General features: G+C 42.6%; 1 protein-coding gene across 1 annotated transcript; it reads right to left on the reverse strand.

The window, feature by feature from the left end:
- Nucleotides 1-832: 832 nt before the first annotated feature.
- Nucleotides 833-24,204, reverse strand: LOC136550335 (phospholipid-transporting ATPase 2-like). The gene is given in 26 exon segments (XM_066541879.1): nt 833-1,415; nt 1,505-1,655; nt 1,737-1,864; nt 2,443-2,494; nt 2,617-2,790; nt 2,879-2,996; nt 4,143-4,296; nt 5,266-5,397; nt 6,441-6,547; nt 8,426-8,546; nt 8,643-8,723; nt 8,799-8,953; nt 9,480-9,644; nt 9,733-9,842; nt 9,929-10,025; nt 10,389-10,531; nt 10,624-10,721; nt 11,299-11,309; nt 11,312-11,402; nt 12,005-12,171; nt 13,964-14,138; nt 14,278-14,370; nt 20,760-20,876; nt 21,341-21,554; nt 23,048-23,171; nt 23,996-24,204. Coding segments are annotated over 25 exon segments (3,309 nt in total). The 5' UTR covers nt 23,170-23,171; nt 23,996-24,204; the 3' UTR covers nt 833-1,082.
- Nucleotides 24,205-26,077: the final 1,873 nt, after the last annotated feature.

Here is a 26,077-nt window from a genome sequence, read left to right on the forward strand (position 1 = left end):
AGCTCGCCCCGGCGCCCGCCCCCGCGCCAGCCATGGCAGTGGCGGTGGCGGATCTGTGATTTGTCATTTTTTAGAAAAAAAAAATTATGATCTATGATGATCTGTGATCTATGGAGGCTGTTGGATCTTTAATCCTATGGTGCAAAAAAATTCATATGTTGAAACTGCATAAAACACATGGTTAAGTAGTAGACAGACTCTTTCTTTATTGTGTTGTTCACTCTTCTATTAATATTAATACATAGACCTATAGCCTGTGGACTTCTCTAAAAAAGCTTTTGTGGACGATAGCGACGAAGGGGGCAAGTACATTTTTCAAATTAAACATGAACTAAAACATCACATACCTCTCCTCTAGCGAAAAATTATCTACATTGTAAATGAATAATTACTTATTCTCTTCACCAAAAGTTAGTTGCCCAATGTAGCGGGTAGAACTTGATCTGTATGGAATTCCACCTCTAGCTGCGTATAAGCAGCATCACCAGCAAGCAAAATGCTTTTGCAACTGAGATATTAGTATAACCATTCCAATTTACGCAGCATCACCAGAAAGCAAAATGCTTTTGCAACTGAGATATTAGTATAACCATTGCAATTTACGCAGCATCACCACAAAGCAAAATGCTTTTGCAACTGAGATATTACTATAACCATTCCAATTTGCATGAGAACCACATGATGGACAAAAGGCGAAGGAAACTGAGGAAAGCAAAGGGGAAAACGCAGCAGCACTACATAATTTGGGCCCGAGAGTATATCACAGTTTAAAATTGGGTAGGTCCGGATGGTATGGTATGACTGGGACGTTAATTTATGTTTGTGCATCTGATGGACTGGAAAAATTAATTTATTTCCCATATAGATACAGGTACATAAATGATCATTACCCATTTTTTGCTAGCAGGTATAAAATACAGTGTATGATACAAAAGGCTTATGACTTTTCGGTTTATCTTTTTGGGCAATATCTACTAAATCATTAACAGAACTATGCAACATATCTAATTCAGCTGACAGCTATTGTCTTTGTCATTCTGGTATACAGCATACTGTTAGGAGTCAACTGTGGGCCAAAAAATTTAATTGGCTTTTATATTTCTAGGGTGAGATGTTCTGGAATGTGCTGGCTGGAAGACGTCAAATGAAGATGGTCCAAGCGATCTCCTGGATGCCATCGGTGAGTCAGAAAGCAAAGGCTCGTAAACAGAGCTCTTATTTTTGGCTGGTGCTGTGGAACCGGCTACCATCATATTATCTTTATCTGATCTCAGTTGGGACTCCAGATTCACCAGGGTGTACATCGGCCCCCGTGAGCGCTCGGCCTTCTGAAGAATGTTGATCGCGCTAGGTCTGTATGTATATCTGAAATATTTCAGAGCTAATACAGGACCCATTCCAACTCCACTGATCAACTGGAACAATGACACATTAAGGTCACTACGATTCGACGAATGCATGAAGCCTTTATAAAACCAATCAAAAAACATCTAGCAGAACTTACCACCAGCGTTATCCAGTATGACGGTTGTCTGCAAAGGCGGAACATGATGGTGTACATTCCAGAAGTGGGTATACTGCTGATAAAGAAGTTGAGGACATAGAAGGCAATGAGGTTTCCCCATATGGCCAGAAGTTGCAGAAATGTGAAGGAACTGCAAGTGAGAAGACAAATAAGGACCACTCTGACAAATAGCAGTTCTTAGTTAGGAGGCTAAAGTTTTTCTAATTCGTACTTCATCTCCAATGTCACAACAAATGCCTGCAACCAAATGCTTCCTGAGAGTGCAACCATTGAGAGCTCCTCCATCTCGCTTTTCTCATTAGCGTATGCATGGATGGTTATTAAGAAAATAACGATTGCCTGCAAGGAAAAGAGAAAACATACACATTAGCCGGATAAACAAAAACATAATAATTTAACTAACTTAAAAAATACTCAGTTCCTGTCTTATGGGTCATCTGCTTAAGTATATGTCAATGCGTACATTTCTTAAGTATAGTCAATGAGTCAATAGTGGGCTTAACTGACGTATTTAAGGAAATGGTGAAGCAGAAAACTACTAAAATAAGAGCTTTGCAGTGTTTGAGAAAAAACATAAGAGGTTTGCGTACACTTTTTACAATAATTGTGAAAACCATATAAGTAGGAACCACTAGAGTGATTGATAGCTCTAAGTGATGTCTTCTTGAGCTAAATAAATCCAGGGTTCTGGATCTCAGAAACCAGGACTAAGGTGCTGTTCCAGAGAACAACTGCTTTCAGTTTTTTACTTATCCAATTTGTTGGTCAAATTTTTTTTGAGTTTTGTTGAACTCTTATGTTTTGGTAGTATCTAAGCAATATGTATTCCAGTAGCATTTTGAGCTCTTCTAGTGAAAATGCACAAATTAACATTTGGAAACCATGAGCAAAAAGGCAATATAGAACAAAGAACTTACATGATACAATGATCGACCAAACCAACCAGCAAAGGTACTTGGATTGAGAAGCCTACAAAGATATTCAAATAGTTAAAAGAAATTCAAAGTGTAAGAAAATAAAATTTATCTAGGATACTGCAGATAAGAATAAATCACAAAAGAGATACCGACCCTTAACAGCAACATGCTTACCTTCCGGCTTGGCAGTAAAGTAATATCTCTGGATTTTGCATCACTGTCTTTTCAGATAAATCCTTGTCCAGTACAGTAGTTAAAACAGGAATGCTTGTGTAGAAAACATTATAAGCCATCAAACTAACTGAGTTGAATAAGCTTGTTCCAGCAATGCCTGAAAGAAAAGAAAAACTGCGCACAGAATATGAGCAATCAAGAAAACTAGCACACACTATATGTCCAACCACCATAATACAAGTACCAAAGGTTTATGGCTTACAGTATCTGAATAAAGCAAATTAACAATGACTTGTAGAAAGAGTACTGCGAAAGAAAGGCAGTGCGATTGTAGGAGTACCGCCCATGGACAAGAATCAGCCTTTTCAGGAACCTGAATTCTTTCAAGTAAAAATAGAAGTGTCAGAAAGGTTATATAAACTTGCACGGTATTAACTACTCCAGAGTTTAATCAAACTATTGTAGAAGCTAGACTAGAACAGAGAGCATATAAATTCACACGAATTCATACCAAACCACAGCTAAGGAACTGTTATGACCTCACATAAGTTGAATACGAGTTAATGAAAAATGACCAGACATGCTTCATTAACCGACAGGCTATAAAACTTACGACCACACAAAATATTTCACTTTCTCAGGGCACAAAAGTACGAGTGTCAAACTACAGGACTACAAGATTCATCTTCCCAACAGACAACATTGTAAGATGATGTTTCCCACACAAATGGAAATATATTTGAGTTCACAGCTTAATTTCCATGTGAAGGCCAAGAAAGCTGAACACATATTGGCATATCACTATTATAACAACAGTATCTTGAACATAGAAAACAAATTAAATTGTATCTCAATGCGCCCAGGGCAGCATATGACCAAACAACTCGAAATATTCATATCTACTTGTTTGGTGCCGAAAGAACTCGATCCAAGCACCAAAAAGATAAATTGTATAGTCATTAGGCTCCCCTCTTGTTCTAGAAGGAATCCATATACCAGCTTGACTGGCTGATCTTTTTTCCTTTCCTTTTCTTGGTTGAGTGGAGACAATTTGGTTACCGATTAGTACAGTCCTCACATTTCACAATCTACAGGTCAAAGTTTCAATCCCTTGAAAACCTAGTAGAAAGTCCACATGAAGAACCCAACCAACCCATGGTCGGTAAGAGTCATCAAACTGCAGTTGTCTGCCAAAAGGCCAAGATGTCACTGTTGGGCTATGCAACACCAATTGCTTTGAGTACACTTTGGTATTCCCAGACTCTCTTATTGACTTTAACACACAAATGATTCACTTATAACTGACTTGAAGACGTTCATGCATACAAAAGTAACTAAACAGAGTTGATATACCAGAAAAAATTAAACAAGATAATTTGCAACAAAAAACATGAGAACAAATAACAGTAATACTATCACAGCTATCTAGTATACAGAAACCATGATAACGTCTTATAAGTAAAGGATGTAGCGCCACAAGAATTGTGGTAGCAGAAGAAAAAGATAAGAAGATGTTAAGTACTCACTGCCAATGCTATAGTCAGCAGCCCTTGCAGCTTGAAGACCTTCCCTACCACTAATTCCTACACCAATGTCAGCCTGTTGTATCATCCTTACATCATTCCCACCATCACCGATTGCCAAAGTTCGATAGTCACACGACTTTAGAAGCTTCACTAGCTATGGAACCAGGATGTTAGGGCAAGTAATTTACAAGGACAAACAGAGTAATACTCCGTTCCAAATTATATCTCATTTTAGCTTTGTTTTAAGTCAACTTTCACTAACTTTGACTAAGTGTTTAGAAAAATATATTAACATCTACAATATTAAATAAATGTACTATCACAACATAGTTCATGGTAGAAACTAATTTGACGTTGTAGATGGCATATTTTCTATAAGGGTCAAAATTAGAGAAGTATGATTTAGGACAAAGCCAAAGTGAACTACAATTTGCAACTGGGTACAAAAGATTAGAAGATAACACAGACCCAAGTAGACCTCCGATGGATATCATGTTAACTTTTGCCAGATCCTTATGTGTATACATGTGTTTTGATTAGAAAAGTAAATTTACCATGTTTTGTCTTATGCTAGCTCCTTATGTAGCCCGTATGTAAACAGGTGTTTGATTAAAGAGTCAAGTCCAATTTACACCCATAAACTAGTGGGCGAATTTGAAAAAGCACCTCGAACTCCAATACACAACATACACATCTTAACTTTCAAAATCAAACAAAATACCCCCCTCCCCACCCCCCACACCCACATGACACATATCCAATACAAGATGACATGGCTAAAAAACCAAAGACAAGTGGGGCCCACATGACACATATGTCCCACATCAGCCAAAACCACCATCTAAACCACTATGAACTATTTTATTGGGTAATTTGTCCAGCTCTGAAAGTTAAGGGTTGTATGTTGTCTGGTATTCGAGTTCGAGGGTGTTTTTTAAATTTCGCAACAAGTTCAAGGGAGCAAATCGGACTTTACTCTTGATTAAAAAACATATTTCTATGTTGCACTTTATTATTCAAAATAATGAATTGTACTTTAAACATTACTTTATTCATACAAATAACTAATGCTGATGAATATATTTTGTTCAAGCAAGAAAAAAAGGCAATGGTAAAGAATTACCTGAGCTTTTTGTGAAGGTGTAACACGACAGCATAATGCAGTTTTTGAAAGAACTGATAGTTCAGTAAAAGCTTCAGTATAGTGTGACAGAATAATCTCTAGTGCCCAGCCATCCACTACAAAAGCCAGCTCCTGTTTCAAGCAAATACAAAATCATGGTGCAAGTCAAGATACTAACTTTCTTTAAGGTGATAATTGTTACGTACACTTAACAATAATATCACAGATGGCTTAACCATACACTTAACAATAATATCATTGTAAAGGCATAGATTTGAAGTCATCCTAATTTTACAAATACTTAAATCGGCCAATGGACCAACTGGTCACTGAATCATCACAGATGGCTTTTATTTTGATCATGCTATTTGAAAAGGGTTAAATTAGCCATTCAGGAAACTTGGTTTTTCCCTCTCAAGGCCTTAACAATGACCGCATCAGAGATCAGAAAGGTAGGTTGACAAGGAAACGACAGGCCATCCTGCCAGAAGAGAGTAACAGCGGCAGGGAGTAGTTCAGATCTGAGAGGAGCTGATGGTGGCATATAAAGATAAGAGTTACAGCAAGTAGTGTCAGGACCAACCTAAGTTCGCTAGACCACCTGGATTTAATTGTGACTAATCCAGGCCAACAGCCCAGTACTGTGGCAGAGGTGGATAATCCCTTTTCGATATAGCTAATGAAGCAACTTAATGGCAACTGTCACCACCAGATATGCTTCTTCATAACCCAGTGAGAGTTGCTGTTGCAGTTGGCTGTGCCTCATTCCAGCAGGTGATGGTCTTAGAAGAGAGGGAATTTTAGTCCTTTCAGGCCCTGTTTGGATCCATTAGCTAGCTAATAGCTCATACCTAACATTAGCTAGTTAATTATTAGCTGGTTTTGTCCAACTAGTGAGATAGTTGTTAGTTGGGTATTCAGCTAACAATTAGCTAGACTCTGTTTGGATACAAAGGAGCTAATTATGAGCAGCTAACTAGTAGCTCAATGGATCCAAACAGGGCATTATATGTTTGAGTCAGCAAATAATAGGCCTGAATCAACATGTGCACGAGGTGTTCAAACAGGACCAAAACTCCTATGGCCCCCAAAAGATTATAGTTTAGAGTCTGCTTGTCCTTCCACACACTGAAAGCTACCAAAATGAGATGTGCAATACACCACATTTAACAAACCTTAGGCTCTGATGACGTAATCCTCATGGTAAGAAGAACTCTTTCCAAGCTTCTAGCAACTTCATCTTGAGTTTTCCCATTGATATGCAAGAGCTGCCCTTTAGGTTCTACAGACAGGCAACAAAAGTAAAAATGGTATTTAATTCATCTCCACATCACCATTATTCAAGAAAAAAACTGCACTGGGCCTCCTTTAGAATGTACTTTTGATGAGCTACTCAGCTGACACTGGTTTTATTCACTCCCTGTGGCCTCTATGGATGCACTTACAAATAGTTAAGTACATGCCAATTTAGTGTAACTAAAGCTCTTTTCTATTCCTTCAAGTTTATTCATGGTTATCTTTTAAGTCTTTGTCGTTTTTCTCATTTAAAAAAGGACTGACATTTTAACACAATAGACTTCTTTACAACTCTGCTCAATCAATAAAGAAGAAAGGAAATAAACATAAAACCTCCCGATAATTTTTCACTTTACGACCATAACTCACTTTTGTACATTGACACCCCCACAACATTTGAATATTGAATAGACACCTGAGAAAAAAAAAGTTCATGGAAAAAAGTTGGTGGTTTAGGAATCCCAAGCCTAAGAGACTTAAATATTTGTTCATTAGCCTCTTGGATAAAAAGGTATACATAGAAGACAAAGATAAGCTCTGGAAAGAGCTGATAGACTTTAAGTAGAACAGAACACTGATAAGTCAAATGTCTTCTTGACTAGGAGTACAGGGGCCTCTAGTTTAGAGGTTTTTATGTGGGCTTCTCAGGCGGCTAAGATGTGATATAGCCATATAGGTGGAGGATAGGTAATGGAAAAAAAAAGTAAGGTTTTGGGAAGATAAATGGCTAGGTTCTTCAAGCTTAGCTATTCAGTTCTGGAATCTATATATGACAGTTAATGAGAAGAATTGTACTGTAGCAGAACTGTGGTATTGGGAGAACCTTAAGTGCAGTTTTAGAAGGTCTGTAGATGATAGTTGATGTATATGTGGTTCTTAGAAGTTTGTCAATTAGCTTCCACTCTTCATTTGGCACTTTTCAACTAATGGGATTTATTCTTCTCAGTCTCTTGATAAGGTCATAAATTTTAGAAGCATTAAGACTGTTCATGTTTCTGCTTTGAGGTCTGTCACGGTTCGGCCAAGAGTTCATTTCTTTCCCTGGCTTGTTTCTCATAACAAAGTGTTAATTAGGGAATTGTTTAACCAAGAGAAGGAAAGTCGATGATAGTAGTTGTCTGTTATGTTGTGAGTATGAATCAGTGCAACATTTGTTCTTTGATTGTGCTGTGGCCAAACAGCTTTGGAGTATGCTTCCTGATATACTTAAAGTAAACATAGGTGGTAGTCTGGATGATGTAGGAAAGTTTTGGCAGAGTAACAAAAGGCATGGTTTGCTTAATATGGTTACTTCTGCTGCTCTTAGTATCTGGAAACTCAGAGATGATCTTTGTTTTCAGAAAGTTGGCTGGAAAGGAATGGATGTGCTGTTGTACAAAATGGCTGGCATGGTACAAAATTGGATAATTCTGTGTACAGCAGAAAAGAAAGTGGCTGAGACAGATTACAATGGAGATCAGGAATTTGGCAAAAACAGTTTTATGGCTTTGGAACTGAAGAAACTGGGAACGAGGTTAGAAGAGTTTCTGTCCTGGATCAACATGGAAGATCTGGCGCACTACAGCTGCAAGGAGGGAAGGTACAACCACCTGGAGGTTCTAGTCCCAGAAGCTTGGTGGTGTAATCTGGTCAACAGCATGAAGTTGATGTAATTTGTTTCAGGTTTTAGTCTTGGAGGTTGTTGTGAGGTTCTCCGAGTTTTGAACTGACTGGTCCCGGATCAACTTCCTATGCTGTAACGATTTCGACCGTCTTTTGGTTATTTGGTCAAAAGACCGGGACTGTAGCCCTAAAACTCTAAAATAAGTTTATGGAACTACAATGGAGTAAAGCTGTAAAAACTAGTATATTGAAACACACATACCTGAAGAAATCAAGTTGCACAAAAGAGCAATTTGAATGGCAGTACTTTGTTTATCACCAGTTAACATCCAGAAGTTGATTCCTGACTGCCTCAGTATTTCGATAGTTTCTGGTACCCCATCCTATGAACAGATCCAGATATAAGGGCCAGGTGGCCGGCGAACGCCAAAAAGAATAATGTATTATTACATGATATGAAAGCAAAGCCAAAGTAGAACCTGGAGGCGATCTTCTATTGCACTGACACCTAGAATCTCCAAGCTATGTTCTAACTTTTGGCAAACCTCAGCGACTCTCCACTGAACAAAGCAAATATAGAGGAATTATTTTTCTATCAAATTTATCTCAATTGAATTAATAAATATGATAATTACCTCCCTGTCATTCAATGAGCTATTAGCCTCCTTAAATGATTGAGACCATTTAGTGTATTCCTCTGGTTCCAGCTCACGCCATCCCAAGCAGAGTGTGCGCAACCCCAGCTGAGCATATTTGTCAACTGCATCAACAAACGTCTTTGTCTTTTGTCCTGAAAATTAACTATCATGAGATCCTCAGCTCAAACACAATTTACTAATAGAGTTGCATCAACAAAAAAATCTATGTTCTGCTTGCGAAGACCTGTTAGCTAGAATCCTTGTGTGCTGCATGTGTCCAGGTTCATTTTGTGTAGGTACGGAGTCTTTAGTACTAGCAGATTTCAGTTAGCAGTTTAGGAGAATAATAGGCAACCATAGCACATTAATTAGGAGGATATCAAGGACAGCTCCCTCCCTCCCTCTCATATGACAAAATGGTGAGGGCTTGTGTGGCCGCATCAACAAAAAACAACTAGTGTCACTATGTACTGTGTCCACCAGAGAGAAGCTAGTGTGTGTGTTTTTGATAAACTCTCAAGAGAGAGGGAGTGATTTGCAAGAAGACCCACAGTCAAGAGAACACAGCCATTTATTACTTCTAAAGTAAACTGTGGATTAAATTTATGCCACAAAATACGAAGAAAGTATGTAAATGCTAGGTTCTAAAATATTTAAAAGATACTGAGAAAATGTTACCAGAATAAGCACAAGGAAGCATTGCCTCGTCAGCTCCTTTGGACAAGAGAAAAATCTTGCCACTCTGACAATCCAAAACGACAACAGACATTCTTTTCCGGTCAGATGTGAACTCAAGGATGTCAAGTATCTCATATTGCATCACTCGCCGGTTGAAGTGAATTTCTGCTTTTAGTAGATGTCTAATTATTTAGCCAATAAACCATACAAAACAAAACAAAAACAAAACAAATTTAGGAACCAGAAAACCTACCTGCATTGTTTCCATTCTTGCTGACAAGAACCATATGCAAATTTGCAGCCGCATTAACCAGAGCATCCTCATCCTGGGACTGGGCTTTATACAAAATTGATCCACTAGGACTGGAAGCCATAGCATTGGGTAAAGAATAAATGGTAAGAATGAACAGAATATGTGGGTGAAACTATCAGAAGGATGAATGTCTAACCTTTTTATAGGAATTACTGTATTGCAGAGTGTCATGACTTTCAAAAACTTGATGACATGAGGGGAATTATTGGCGACAGCATTCAGTAATTCAACATCTAAACAGGGAAACTGATTAGTCGGCATAAATATGAAGTTTTTTAAAAAAACTGGCATAAATATGAACTTGAAACAGTATTAAGTAGTTCCACATCTTAAATAAGTTCCAAGTACATTTGTATCAAAAGTAGAAGTGGTTAACAACAGAAAAGGCAATTTAGAAGAAAATCTTGCAGGAGGACCAATTAAAGCTAGCAAAAAGAGGCTCTTTCTTGTTATTATGTTGTTGAAAGATGGAAGCTGGAAACAAAGATGGCAGAACCCAGATATGATCTTGTTCTGAGAAGATAGTGAGAAAGCACACTGGATCCTAACTTTTGCAACTATTAAGATTAATAGTTAATTGAAGTCTTAAGTATGACCTCTGAGCACATCTCCAGATTCATTCCCATAAAAGGTACCCCCAATACAGCACCTTCTGAAGATCATCTTGTTCTCAGTCAATGTCCCAGTTTTATCTGTCAAAATATATTCAACCTGCCCCAAGTCTTCACTAATTGCTGTGCTGAAAATTATTGCGTTAAGGTAGATTTAGCAGAGGAAAAGAAAGAACAATTGCACGTCTCCTTATCGATAAAAATACGCATGGTTGCTTACTTTGCTGCATGGGCAGGTATGTCGTTTTCCAGGTCATACATATCCTCATCCCAATCTATGAACTTCGCATACAGACTTTTAACAAAGTCCAAAGAAACCTACAAGACACATAAATCCTCTTTAGAGCATCACTGACAAGTATCAAATAGAAGCAACTTTTCATTTGGTATGACCGTCAGAGAAAGTATATCTACTGTGCAATGTTTCCCTCTAGCATTATGGCATTGCTTACTTTTAGAAAAGACAATAACGCAGCTACATACAGAAGGAAACTATAAAATGGAAAACATGCACTGCATACAGAAAGTGCAGTTCACAGAACTATGCTAAAGCAAATAGAGAATTCAATAGTTTTCAAGTGAAAATGAGTTTAAATAGTACTAAGATGTCCTATGCAGACCACTGCCCATAGACCAGAGTAACGGAACATCCAGAATATCGATGAGCTGTAAGTGTTTAAGTAGTCATGAAAATGCAACTATGCAATTGCAAGAAGATTTTTGCACCAATTAAATGGTAAACACAGCATGGCTGCAATAGCACATTTTAAAAAGGGTGGACTGGTGGTTGAAATATATGCCAACAAGATATCAGACAAATAGTTGCCATAACATGAGAAATGGAATTATATAAAAATCTGAAGGACCGTGTGAATTGAAAAACTCATGGGCATACCTTTATTGAAATGGAATCATAATAGAACACAATAGTTCAAACCGCAGAGGTATAACCAGAATCTGATACCATGGTTCATTGTCATCATACTTAACATACCATTGCTACACGAAGACATGCAAAATATTAGAAGATGAGCAAAATATAGAAGGCCCAAAAGAACAATGCGGCCATGTATAATTCAGTTAATGAGAGTTTTCACGTTTGGGCAGGTGAATTAGCACAATGAGTAATAAAGAGGTCGCATGTCAGATTCTTGAGATACTTTGTAATCACATGCCCAACCTTACGGTCAAGTTACAGAACTTAATCTTGGCAACACACAGAGCACATTGGGAATATTACTTCAACTGAAGGCCACAAGGAAATAGGAGTAAACCATAGAGGGGGGGGGGGGGGGGGGGGGGGGGGGGCAATCCTAGATGAACACACCACCACCAATATCTCTTCAGCTCTAATTGGGTGCTTCATTTTCTTAAAATTACTTTGTAACTACAAGGTGATCCCATCTTTTATTACCTACGAATCTCAAAATGGCAAAATTTGAAACCTATGAAAAGAGATGCACAATAAACTCTATCATTTCAGTAGTAGTTTGTGACAAGATTACATTTACATCTTGCAAATATTTTTGCAGGTCCCCAACACACTAGTAACAATGGAGCTAATATGTAGGACACATGAGAAAATTTACAAGCAAAACTACCTTGCGAGCTTCCATATCCTTCCAAACATTGCCAGCAGCCCCAAGAACGACAACGACTGTAAGTTGAAATAAGAATATGGCACCAGTAAGCTTATCAATCATTGCATCCATAGTAGTTAGCTTGGGTTCTGGGACACCCCTACTCATCCCCAACTTAGTTTCATTGCCTGGAAGCGGAGATTGTCAATAATCAGTCTCCTGGTAAAGTTGAAGTTTAAAATAAATCCATGTCACAAAATCTAATTCATACGTAAAAATGGTAAGACTGAAAACACATTTTGCCAGTTACTCTGCAGATTACTATAATACCATTGAAACTAAATTTGTAGTAGGTGTGTGAGCAAAAAAATCTAACAATAATGTGTTCTACATGATTGTTGTAAGGCTAAACAGCGTTATCTTTACTGAAAGCCCTCAAATTATTTAAATTTCTGCAATCAAGGCACTAAAGCACAATCTCACTGAGTACAGCCCCTTTTCCTGTCATCAATGTGCAATGAAGCCCTTTCAAGTTCAGTTTTGTTGAATAAGCCCATTAACTATTAAATGTGTCAGCTGCTAAGGACAAAATCACATAGCAACAAGCGTTTTTTGGAACTTTATAGTGTGTAATGTGTACAATAGTACATATATAATTGAGTTAGTACATAGTATTTGTTTGAAAATTACTGATTTGTATGAAAGTTTTCGCCTGAGAACATTAACAAGTAGTTGTAAGATTCAATCACCTAATCAAATTTCACCATCAATCCTCATTGGCTCAAATCAATACCCATATCGTAGATAATTTGGTATACCGGCTGAAATAGTCTAATTGGCCAGTATAAGTAGGGGCAAAATTGAACATATTGAATAATAAGATTTGGAGGGCCTTATAAATTATCAAATTCTACCTGAGTAAGACAAAATCCATATCTCACCAAAATGCAGTTCTTTCAAACATGTTGGGCTGTCAGGTTATCGTACTCCTGCATCTAAGGTGAAATGCACACCAGTTTTAAAAGGTGATAAAGAACTAGACACTAAAAGGGCTATCTTTGACTGAGTTTGACTGGTGTGTGTGTTGTAAGGGCTCTGTCCCCTTTTTTCTTCTTAATATAACGATATGCAGCTCTCCTGCATGTTCGAGAAAAAAAAACTAATAGTTCTATCCACAAGCATGCTTGTTGACAATCTGATAATCGACAATAATACTTATGATGGTATTTGGTACCTTCGAAACCACAGGATCATAGATGAATACTCAGTATGCAGGACACACGATGTATATAGATTCGGGCTTCCAGAGGATGACAACTATATGTCACGTGTTCTTCCTATTCATTGATGATCTGATTACAACGAAAGTTTGTAACTTGAACACCTAGGTCTGGATGCAAAGCCCAACCTACGCTACTGATTGGGTGAGATCAGAAAAGGGGTGACATCGACGAGCTTATTAGGCTTCTCTTGGACTTTGAATTTGCTTAACCCCTGGACGTCTCCCCTCCGCTTATATAGACAGCAAGTTGGGCCTTATCCATCCAGGGGTTCTTTCTTGTGGTTGTGGATCAAGGTTGCCGTCCTTATCTTCCGTCAATTCGGTTGCACCCCCACTAAGGAAGCCTGCGAACTTGGGCAAGTCTCATCTTAGATGGACTTTGTCAGTTACCTTTCCAAATATCCTACAGAGGACACAAGTACGATGGTCTCGCCCTTTATTTGTATATCCATATCCATACATAGCCTTTCTCAAATGTTATGAAGACTATATGCCAAAGTAAATATTTTGATATTGATCAATGATAAAATGTAAATGCTATAGAAATCCAAGTTGTCAACTTAAGTAACATTGCCGACAACAGCCTTGTTTACATTAATAGTGGTCATTCCATGATTATTGTAGGATGACCCCATTCTTAACCTTTTGTACTAGCCTTGCTGTTACATGAAACAAAACAAATAGTATCAACAAGTTACCTGTATAAACTGCTACGCCACAAGCCCATTCTGTATTTCTCAAGTAGCATGACTGCAGCAATGTGTTATTAATAGTCAATGGGCAAATGTCATTATCAATGAATGGAGGAAACAGGCGGATGTTTGCATCAAATCTTCGTATGTCTTTATCTGGTATCGGGCACTCGATCACACCCTGTTTAGTTAATTCATAAAGGTAATGAGAAGTTAAATGAAGGCATACTAAAATGGGGGTTCCCCTGCTGTTTTCGCAAAAGAAAAATTAAATGAGAGCAGAGCAGCAAAAACAAAAGAAAAAGAATTAGACTTTTAACCTTTATTTTGTGCAGCTGTTCAAACTCCAGCCCTACGCAAGGTGGTGGGCTTGCTCTTGTCTTCAAATCAATTTCCCCATCAAGAGCAGCTGTCTACAAACATAATTAGAATTCAAGAATGGAAGGATAATATATATTCAATATGTAAAGAACTAACTGGATAACAATAAACTCAAAAGTATGTCCCATCTAAGGAGACAAAATTCAAGGTACATGTCGAGAAATAATAAAACATGGTTGCCAACTAAAATTATTTCTGGAATCACGTTTCATCAGTTGGGTAATAAATGAAGAAGAAAAGTTTGTCTGGAAATCGAATCACAAGTAGTTTCAGACTGTTCTATCTACTGGAAGGATACAACTTCAGCTGAGATCTCTCTTTAGCGCTAGAAAGTAATAAATATTTTGCTTAAATACGAATTAGCTCCGCTCAGATGTGGAGTTTTATTAGTTTATGATGCGGCGCGGATGGTGTGGTGAGCGCAGAGGGGATCGGAGGAGCAGATGAGACTGGGAATTAGAGCGGAGAGAGTAGCAAGGACGCTCAGCGGTGGGTTCTTCTCCGGTGACGGCAGGCAGAAGCGCCCGGCGCCACCGCAAAGGGTAAAACCCCACCCCGATACACAGGGAGGTTTATTCCTTCTTCGATAACTGTTTACAATCCTAAAGTACCCCTTTAAAGATTAGGAGCACTTGCCAACAATAATGAAACTGATCTCCTAAAAATCCTCCCCTAATTCCTCCTTTCCTAACAGCCGAGCCTTGTAAGACATAATCTGTTGCTGATCTCTCTCTCTCTTGCTGCAGCAGAGTTGGCATTTGGTCAGCTCAGTTGTCCAGTCTCTGCTGCTGTAGCAGTATGGCAATAGGCCACCTCTAGTACATTGATTGGTAGCTATTACATCAGCCATGTCTTGGTAGTGGGCTGATCTAAGCTTTGTACTGCTAGTACTAGGAGTAGTTGGGCTGTACTCAGCCATAGTCATGTGTACCTTATAGTTGGTACATGAGTTGTATATATATCACACCTAAGGCAATGCAAAGAGAAGTTCAGTTTGCCACATTCAGAAGCAGAGCTTCGGCCAGGGCTGAGCTTGTGCTGTGTGTGAGTGTTCTTGTGCTCAATCTCTTCTTCTACCTCTAGCTGAGTGAGTGTGCTGGTAAGCTTACTGCTTACCTGTGCAGGGCAGCGAGGGACCAACAAGTGGTATCAGAGCCGTACAGCGTCGCCGGACTAACCGCCAAGCGATGGCGGATAATGGCTCGGAGACGGGCGACAGCAGCACCGCTGCTGGGGCTGCCCAGCCACGACAGGAGGTCATTGTGCGCACGGTGCGGGAGGTCAGCGGCACCAGTTGGCCGACGCTGACTCACCCAACTATGACGAGTGGGTCGGTGACCATGAAGGTCAAGCTCAGAGCCCGACGGCTCTGGAATGCCATTGACAAGAGCACCGACAACGAAGAAGATGACATGTCAGCGATGGAGGCTATCCTCGCTGCCGTGCCGGCGTAGTACAGGGAGTCGTTGGGGGCGAAGAAGACTGCTAAGGAGGCGTGGAAGGCCATTGCGGCGATGCGCGTCGGTTCCGACCGCGCAAAGAAGGCGACGGCCCAGCTGCTGAAGCAAGAGTACGCAAACCTCAAGTTCCGCGATGGAGAATCGGTGGAGGACTTCTCCCTCCGCCTGCAGTCGCTCATCAGCAAGCTGGGGAGCCACGGCGTCACCATCAACGAAGAGGAAGCAGTCTCCAAGTACCTCCACTCCGTGCCGGTGAAGTATATCCAGATCGCTCTCTCCATAGAGACTGATGTTGGACCTGTCCACCCACACCATTGGGGATGTAACCGGCCACTTGCGGGTGGTGGACGAGTGCATGGAGCAAGCCACAGCGACGGCGGAGGAGTGGGCGGCCCGGATGAAGAAGTCTGTGGAAGGCTCATCCAAGGGCGACGGCGACGGCAAGCGCCGCAGTAAGGCTTCTTCAGAGAGGAAGAAGAAGAAAGTCGACCCCCCAGCGCCTGTGGGCGCTGCTGGAAGACAGGACACTGGGCGAAGGAGTGCCTGAGCCGCAAATCGGAGAAGAAGGCTGACGCCACATGCTGGGTGCAGGCTGATGATAAGGATGAGGCCACTCTCCTGGTGGCGTCGTTCTGTGCCCTTCACGATGCCGAAGCAGAGGAGGTGGCGATGGCGGAGCAGGGAAAAGGCTTCGAAGACCGTCGACCTCGACGAGCCGCGCGCCCAATGTCCACCTTGGACGAGTGAGCGGCGAGAAGGAGCAGAGGTGGTACCTGTACTCCGGGGCCAGCAACCACATGACGGGCTCCTAAGGCGGCCTTCTCCGAGCTCGACGGGAACGTGACCGGCACGGTGAAGTTTGGCAACGGCTCAAGGGTGGCGATTCGAGGGCGCGGCACCATCATCTTTAGGTGCTAGAACGGCGAGCACCGCGCGCTGACGATGTGTATTATATCCCACAGCTACGTTCAAGCATCATCAGCATTGGGCAGTTGGATGAGCGCGGGAGCGAGGTGCTGATCAAGGACGGCGTCCTCAGGATAAGGGACCGGGAGCGGCAACTACTCGCCAAGGTGAAGAGATCCCGGAATCGGCTGTACCTGCTCGACTTGAAGGTGGAGCAGCCCATCTGCCTGGCGGCGCGGCGCGGCGCACGGAGGAGCCGTGGCTGTGGCACGCCCGGTTCGGCCATCTCAGCTTTGACGCCCTCGGCAAGCTGGAGAAGATGGTCCGGGGGCTGCCTCACATTGAGCACACAGGCGAGCTATGTGACAGCTGCCTGGCCGGGAAGCAGAAGAGGTTGTCGTTCCTGAAGACGGCAAAGTACCGTGCGGCAGAGGCCCTCGAGCTGGTCCATGGTGACCTCTGCGGGCCAATCACGCCGGCAACGCATGGCGGGTGGCAAGTACTTTATCCTGCTTGTGGAAGATTGCAGCCGCTACATGTGGCTGCAACTCCTGACGAGCAAGGGCGATGCGGCGGAGGCGATCAAGAGGTTCAAGGCGCGTGCAGAGGCCGAGAGCGGGAAGAAGCTACGCGTGCTGAGGACGGATCACAGCGGCGAATTCACCTCCGTGGAGTTCGCTGCGTACTATGCAGGATCAAGAGGGTGGTGCGTCACCACACGCGTCGTACACGCAGCAGCAGAATGGCGTGGTGGAGCGGCGGAACCAGACGGTGGTCGGCATGGCAAGGTCGATGATGAAGGCCAAGAAGATGCCGACGGAGTTCTGGGGCGAGACGGTGACCACGGCGGTGTTCATCCTCAACCGCGCGCCCACCAAGGCCCTGAAGGGCAAGGCACCATTCGAGGCGTGGCACGGGCGCAAGCCGAATGTGGGGTTCCTCAGAACGTTCGGCTTGCGTCGGCCATGTGAAGAACACCAAGCCTCACCTTCGGCAATCTAGAGGACAGGAGCACACCCATGGTGCTCCTAGGCTATGAGGAGGGCAGCAAGGCTTATCGGCTCTACGATCCCAAGGGAGGCAAGGTGGTGATCTCCAAGGACGTGGTGTTCAACGAGACGACGGCCTGGGATTGGGAAGATTCAGGCCTGGGGGAAGCCGGTGGCGTTCAGCGGCACGTTTGCCATCGAACACCTGGGTGATCCAAGGGGGAGGAGATGCTGGCGTTGAGAGCAGGCTACGGACGGGCCAGATCCGGCAGCAGAGGCAGGCCGAGGAGGGCCGCCAATTCCGTCCATAACGGGCGCGGGCGAGCAGTCTCCACCAGCAGCGGCTCACTCGCCTCCAGCCTCAGTCCCTGCTTCGGACAGGATAGGGGACGCCTCCCGCTCGAGTTTACATCTTCTGCCCACCGACATCGACGAATACATGGACGCCTTCCACAACAGCGAGGAGGTGCGCTTCGCCGGGTGGACAACATCGTCGGCGACGGAGGAGCTTCCTGGGCTGGCCACTCGCATCCTCGACGATCCAGAGCTGCTTCTCGTCAGCGCGGAGATCGCACCACGTTCGCGGGTGGCTGAGCGCAATGCAAATTGGCAGCAGGGCAATACTGGAGCAGATGAAGGCGTTCGAGGACAATGGGACATGGGAGCTGGTTGATCTGTCGGCTGGATGCCGGCTGATTAGGCTCAAATGGGTCTACAAAGTGAAGCGGGACGAGCGCGGCGCCATCGTCAAGTACAAGGCACGGCTCGTCGCCTGTGGCTTCAGTTCAGCGCAAGGGCATCGACTTCGAGGTCTTTGCTCTGGTGGCGCGCATGGAGTCCGTCCGCCTGCTTGCTGGCCATGGCAGCGGCAAAGGATTGGCGCGTCCACCACCTCGACGTCAAGTCGATGTTCCTCAATGGCGAGCTCACGAAGACGGTCTTCGTCAAGCAAGCTCTGGGCTTTGCCCGTCAAGGGAGCAGAGCACAAGGTGCTTCAGGCTAGCGCAAGGCGCTCTACGGGCTCCAAGCAGATCCCCACGGGCGTGGAATGCCAAGCTCGACGCCACCTTGGGCGAGCTTGGGTTCACCCGTTGCGCCATAGAGCACGCGCTCTACACGCGGCGACGGGGAAGGAGGAGCTCGTCGGCGGCGTGTACGTGGACGATTTGATCGTCACCGAAGTGCGAGCAGAGGACATCGACGGTTTCAAGCGTGAGATGGCGGCTCGTTTCAAGATGAGCGATCTCGGTGCGCTCTCCTACTACCTCGGCATCGAGGTGAAGCAGAGAAGCAGAGCATCTCTCTGGGCCAGTGCGCCTATGTGGAGAAGTTGCTAGAGCGCGGCGGCATCGCGGAGTGCAAGTCGTGCGCGACTCCAATGAAAGAGCGGCTGAAAGCTGTCCAAGCACAGCACGACGGCGAAGGTGGACGCGACGCACTGCCAGAGCATCGTCGATGGGCTGCGCTACCTCACGCACACTCGGACGGACATCGCGTTCGCGGTCGGGTACGTCAGCCGATTCATGGAGGACCCACGCGAGGATCACTGGACGGCGGTGAAGAGGCTGCTGCGCTACATCAAGGGGACGCTTGATCAAGCGATCATCTTCCCCAAGCACGACGGCAAGGGTGGGTTGCGTCTCACGGTCTTTAGTGAGGCACCCCCCAAAACAGAGGAAGGTGAGCCGGAGCTCACTGTCTTCAGCGATGCGGACATGGCGGGCGACATCGATGGGCGACGGAGCACCTCTGGCGTGCTCGTCTTCCTTGGAGCAGCCCCCATTGCTTGGTAGTCGCTGAAGCAAAAGATTGTGGCGCTGACGACGTGTGAGGCAGAGTACGTCACAGCGGCCACGGCGGCGTGCTAGGTTGTTTAGCTACGCCGGCTGCTGGACGAGCTGACCGGTAAGGAAGCTCACCCGCCAGCTCTGATGGTGGACAACCAGCCCGCCATCGCCCTCACCAAGAACCCTGTCCTCCACGACCGGAGCAAGCATATCGACATCAAGTTCCACTTCCTCCGAGGCTGCGTCGATGGAGGGCAGATCGTCATTGAGTTCGTCGAGACCGGCAGACAACTCGCTGACATCCTCACCAAGTCACTCGGGCGCCTACGGTTCATGGAGCTGAGGAAGATGATTGGCATGGATGAGGTCAAGGCTCAGGATTAGCAGCAGGATTAGGGTTAGAATTGTAAGACATAATTTGTTGCTGATCTCTCTCTCTCTTTTGCTGCAGCAAAGTTGGCATTTGGTCAGCTCGGCTGTCCAGTCTCTTCTGTTGTAGCAGTATAGCAATAGACCACCTCTAGCACATTAGTTGGTAGCTATTACATCAGCCATGTCTTGGTAGTAGACTGATCTAAGCTTTGTACTGCTAGTACTAGGAGTAGTTGGGGCTGTACTCAGCCATAGTCATGTGTACCTTATAGTTGGTACATGAGTTGTATATATATCACACCTAAGGCAATGCAAAAGAGAAGTTCAGTTTGCCACATTCAAAAGCAGAGCTTCGGCCAGGGCTGAGCTTGTGCTGTGTGTGAGTGTTCTTGAGCTCAATCTCTTCTTCTACCTCTAGCCATAGTGAGTGAGTGTGCTGGTAAGCTTACTGCTTACCTGTGCAGAGCAGCGAGGGACCAACAAGCCTTAGCCACGGCTTGGACTAGTGGCTTGTTTGGGGCGACGACGGTACTGGCAGCCCACAAACGAGTCCACAACAGTTTAGCAGCTCCATGTCCAAAAGAACATTAGTTTCTTATCCTAACAAATTAAGTAAAATATAAACTAACTCGTATTAAACATAGGGGAATATCTTGGAACACCCCTCTAACAACAATCAAGCTAAGGGAGTCCAACCACAGTTTATTACTTATCACACTTCATGTGAGATTTCATATATGATTTATGAAAACACGATGGGGTTGCTAAAAGGAATAATATATGTACTTTAGTTCACTCTGACTCAGTGAAATGCCCCACATGGGCAATAAATTAAAGGTATCTCCTGAGCAAACCATGCACAATACAAACAAACAGAAGGTGTGGTGGGGGTACAGCATTTATTTACCTCAACGTGACAGATGCCTTGTGGTTCAGAAGTTCCCAACAAAACAAGATCACATGGTACTTCTTCATTCTCTCGAATCCAAACTATGTTACCAACTCGGATATCTTGAGCTTGAATCTATATAGCAAAAAATGGAGAGGGTCATATTCTCAGGTTCAATGTTCTCACAACTGTGAGGAGAAGAGGTAATATATACTGAAAGTACAGCAGGAACTGTTAGACTTTGATAGTGTCCTTGGAGCTCAAGGTACACATCTAACTGAACTAAACTTTCACAACAAGCATTGTTGTTGCAAACTTGCAATAATACCTTAAATGGGTCATTGGTCATGCATAGCAAAGTAGTTACATGATGTAGCCATAAGTATGTAAAGCAATATTTCAAGATGTAGCTATGCAAAGAAGCAAAAGGTAGCAAGCCTGATACGAGAAGGTTACATGGATATATTTTGCACTTTACTTTCTGGATACAGACACACTTCTGATTTTCTCTACCATTTCAAATTAAATGGTTAAAGGCATATCTGAAAGACCAAAGATGTGCACATTGCGAAATGATAGAGGATGACATAGGAACATACATGTTTCCGGGCACCATTCTTAACAATCCACACTTCTTTATCATTCGCTTGTTTATCTGAAATATACCTGTTGTAGTCATCCCATGCCTCTTTGGTTGCAGAAACTGCAAAGATAAATATAAGTGGGCCCCAGGTACTTGCAGGATTTACAGGAGTGATAAGTGACCATAGTTGCAGACAAGCTATCAACAAGAAATATTGATTCATGAAGCGCCTGAAACACCAAAATAAATAGTAACTTTTCCATCCGTACCAATTAACTTATGCAATTACAACAAGGTCTAACATGCTTGAAATCATGTGATTTTTTCAGCCAAAGGAATACAATTTACATATATACCAATTTGCTCCCTAGTGAAGAACTGGGGATTTGGGTCGGGGATCAAACCTTGACTGGCCAACCAAAAAGATACAATGTGACAGCATGGAGTATACTTTTACATGAAAAATCATCTATCAACTGTAGCATCCTTTGATCAAAATTAGGTATGAGAGAAGCATTCTAACAGCACTAAGCATAAGCAGTGTTCCCAATATGAACTCATGTGTCCTGATCAAACACGGCTTGGAGTGAATGATTTCGCTTGATCAGACTTGGTAACTTTCTCACATTAGTATATTCTAATTGTAAAATAGCATCTACATTACTAAAGTCTAAGTAGACGTTGAAGTAACACAGCCTGTTAGAGTACGTCATGAGCCTATTGGGCCTGGGCTGGCGGTATAGCCCACTAGTGTTAGGGTTAATTAGAGATAAGGGTCGCTTGCTTAAGGGTCAAGTAAGCCTTGCTTGGGAGTCAAGTAAACCTCTCTATATAAGAGAGGAGATGTATTAATCTAATCAAGCAAGAATTAAGAAGGAAATCCCTTCCCTCTTGCTCGGTCGTGGGCAAGGCCCCCGGCCGGCCTCCGGCTTCCCTCGCAGCCCCAGCCGCCACAATTACGGCCGTGAACAGTACCCGCCTTACTGTAGCACCACGGGTACTGTAGGCCCACCCGACACTGCCTCTCCCTCAGCTCTCTCCCTCTCAATCCTAGCAGCCACATATCACAGCCAAAGAAGATTCAAAGCCTTGTCTAATTATGCATCACTGTCAGAACCTACTTCACGCAGTATAGTATCAAAGGATTGAACAAAAAGGCCATTCATATCAACTACATTGTAGCAAGCTGTGGTAACTGACAACTGACAGCACCTCTTCATCTCTCACACTTCTCAAGTCTGACACCCACTTCCTTCACTTTCAAGATAGATACTTTACTTTTCTCTGTTTCCCAGCCAGGAGATAGCAGTACTAGCATAAGATGGTTACATGTGTATCCCAGTGTATCAAACAGGTAAAAGAAAATTGGACTTGTGTACGAGTATCATGCTAGTGTCCGATGAGTAAAATCAATTGCATAAAAAAATATAACAGGTTGAACAATGTCGAACTCGAACATTTATAAACTAAAGAAAATTATCCGACCACACACCAGCCAGCAGCAGCAAGCACACACGAAATACAGAGACAACCAGAACAGACAATTTCAGTATTTCAGTTGAACAAACATCATCAGCAATATACCAAGAGAGTTCCATCGATTGAATATTGTATTGTAAAGAGGCAACTAACACATGCGGACAAGTGGATCATCACAGTTCTTGTCACCAGGGCTTCTCTACTTTCATTCAAAAAAATTGAGCAAATACATCTAGTAACAAACCTGAACTGTTCCCATAGGTTTTTTGGCAGGAAGTTCAATAAGGTATACTTTGTATTAGAAATCCGGTTATCACAGTAGTCGTTCTGATAAGACTCATCATTTATGTAGACAAAACGCTTCATTCCTGAAAAATAACCATGCACGCTATGATAATCTCTTCAGCTTGATTGCCCAGGTGAGGTCAGCTGAGCAGGCCTGCTTAGAAATGTATGTCAGCAAAAGAATGGCAGCTATAGATGAGAGCAACATGTGAAATCAACATCAATATACGCAGGCCACCTACTGTTGATGAAACTTCAAGTATGCAGTGCCATACAATTAATTTGTACTTCCTTCAGTTTTGAAGAATTGATAGTAGTAAGGATTATATAACCCCCAAAAGAATTACAAAGTATGATGTGCCAATGCCTTCCAAAATACTGCATAATTTAAGATTATGAAATTCTGCATCATGTAACAATGGTCTCAAAAAAGAAAAGGCAGTACAACAAGCATATGGGCTTGTGACTACTTGAAGAAATGGATACTTGCGTCCTTCAGGTAAGGATATGATGAGACATCAGGATGGCTGGCAATTCAAAACATGTGTGTGCATAGAAAACTAGTAAAAATGTCGAACAAGCCATTTTATCAACAAGTAACTCCAATTTCACAGTAAACTGATTAACCACACCAAACATGATGTACCATAGCATGCATTAAAGATGATCTTCTGATTTGCATAACCAACGCATTAAGGACTCCCAACTAAAAACCACATGTAAACCTTACTGGGGCAGACCCAATTAAGGACATGGGTGTACAAACGTACACACGATTAAAAACGAAGTTAGTGACTTCTGATCAGATCAGATCCGAATACAGATAGCCAGATAGCTTAAGTTAGGGTTCGGGTGCTCAGTTTTGCACAGCATGAAGGAAAGAGAAGGGGCGGCCGGGCGGGTATACCTGGTGTGATCGCCGGGCAAAGGGCCCGGACCTGGGCAGCTGGGCGTAGGGCGGGCGGCCGGCGGCGGATGCCCCAGTTGTCGCGCACGCGAGGTGCACGGGGGAAGAAAAACAGGCGTGAGTTCAGGAGATCAATTCTTCCCGGCTAGCTTCGAGCCTTCGACGCGCGCAGTTGGGCCGATTTGGCGATTTCTCCTCTTTTCTTTTCTTTTTTTTCTACAGGTGCACGCGCATGCTGCTTCGTTAGGGAGAGTGGTAGATATAGGAAAGAATTCTTTATTTGATTTGACACCAAAGTGATTTACTCACTTTCTTATTTCTTGAGAAGTTAAATAGGTTTTAATTTTAATCAAATGTATCTAATATAAATATTAATATTAATGGTATATAATTAATATTATCAAATAAATCACTGAATATATAATAAATTTATTTAGGCCTGTTTGAATCCTTAGAATTGAATTCATTTTAATAATCATAATTTAGACACATATTAATTAACTTAATATGGTTGTATATGAATTATATTTGTATATTATTGTTGTCTATACGAGAGATATACTTATATGTTGCATTTCTACACAGTGGAACGAATTGAAAAGCGTGTTATAAATTACAAAGTAGAAACATAGCATGATGATCTATAGAATCAATTTTCATCTCTCACCCTATGAATTTGAGATAGATTTATATGTAAACTTTAGAAAGTTGTAAAATCTCAAATTCCAAGTCAAATAGCCTAGTTTATTAATTATATTTTAATTCTTCTAAATGAAAGGATCCAAACGGCTCCTTAAAAATATGATAGTGCTATTGTCTGCGAACCTGGTTAATCTTAAGAAATATTGATCAACATGACTCCCACAACGACATTTATTTAGGACGGAGAGAGTATATCTTACTCTTTTATTATGCCTAATATAACAATACGGTATTATGTACCATCTGGTTCAGTTTCTTCTACTTGCGAATTTTGAGAAGATCTTTTTTAGATTGCTTACTCTTCTTGTCATGAAGCCTTGGTTAAAATTTCACGATATTTGAAGACCATTCGAATGACTTTGTCTTTTTTTTTTCTTCCAAAAACTCTTGTGCTGAAATCTGCAGATCGGATCGGATCATCCGATACTGCAATCTGGTATTGGAAGTGCATATCCGACCATCCAGTATCGCATATAGGATCGCCCAATATTGCACTAAGGTTTGGTGTTTTCCTTTGCTCCTTGCCTGTCTGGTTTATGCACTTTTCCCGGTCTTGTTTTGGAGGTTAGTAGGCACGTATGTGATCTTGGCGAAAGCTAGAACAAAAGAGTGTTTGAGTGGAATTGGATATAAGCCAAATTCTTTCTCGGTGAAGAATTTTTATCAGCTCCTACTCACCTCCTATGGCAGCGGCGGATCCAGTAAATATTTTAGGTGGTGCTGAACAACACTGCTGCTCGATCTAAGTCTCAGTCCCCCCTACATTATAGAACTTTGCCTAAAAATTCATGGGGCTCCACAGGTGTTCCACTATTCCGGTATAGGTAGGGGGGCTTGAGCCCCCCGCCCCACCGCTGTGTCCGCCCCTGTCCTACAGTGGCTTTCCTTCAAGAAATCATTTCCTTCTCTTTTTCTTAATTCTAATGTCACATCACTATTTTGCTTAGTTGACATCCTAATTAATTGGCCATAAAAATCATCCTAGTTTATGGTTATGGCTTGGGTCTGTCCTAATAACATTTTATAAGCCAGGTGGTTGGATAGTTCAAAATAGACTACAAACTAGGTTGTTTGAATATACTAAGCCTTTCTTTAGTAGTTAGCAGGTATATTTAGTCCATCCAAATACGGTCTTAGTTGTAAAAAAACTACTTTGTCAGCTAACTATTGGCGGATTAAATAGGACCTTAGGAGTTAGGACATTGGAATGGACAAGATTTCTGGCCAAGTAACAGAAGCTCCTGGAGAGGGCTCTGCAAACAGCTCCATATGTCTCGCACACTGCACATAACGATTCTTTTCTTTCCATAGTACAACTGTTGCCGACTGGCCGCTGTAATAAGAGTGTACAAGACTATCCTACTTTTCCAGGTAATGCAT

Source organism: Miscanthus floridulus, chromosome 4 (assembly GCF_019320115.1).
Source record: "Miscanthus floridulus cultivar M001 chromosome 4, ASM1932011v1, whole genome shotgun sequence".
Classification (NCBI taxonomy): domain Eukaryota; kingdom Viridiplantae; phylum Streptophyta; class Magnoliopsida; order Poales; family Poaceae; genus Miscanthus; species Miscanthus floridulus.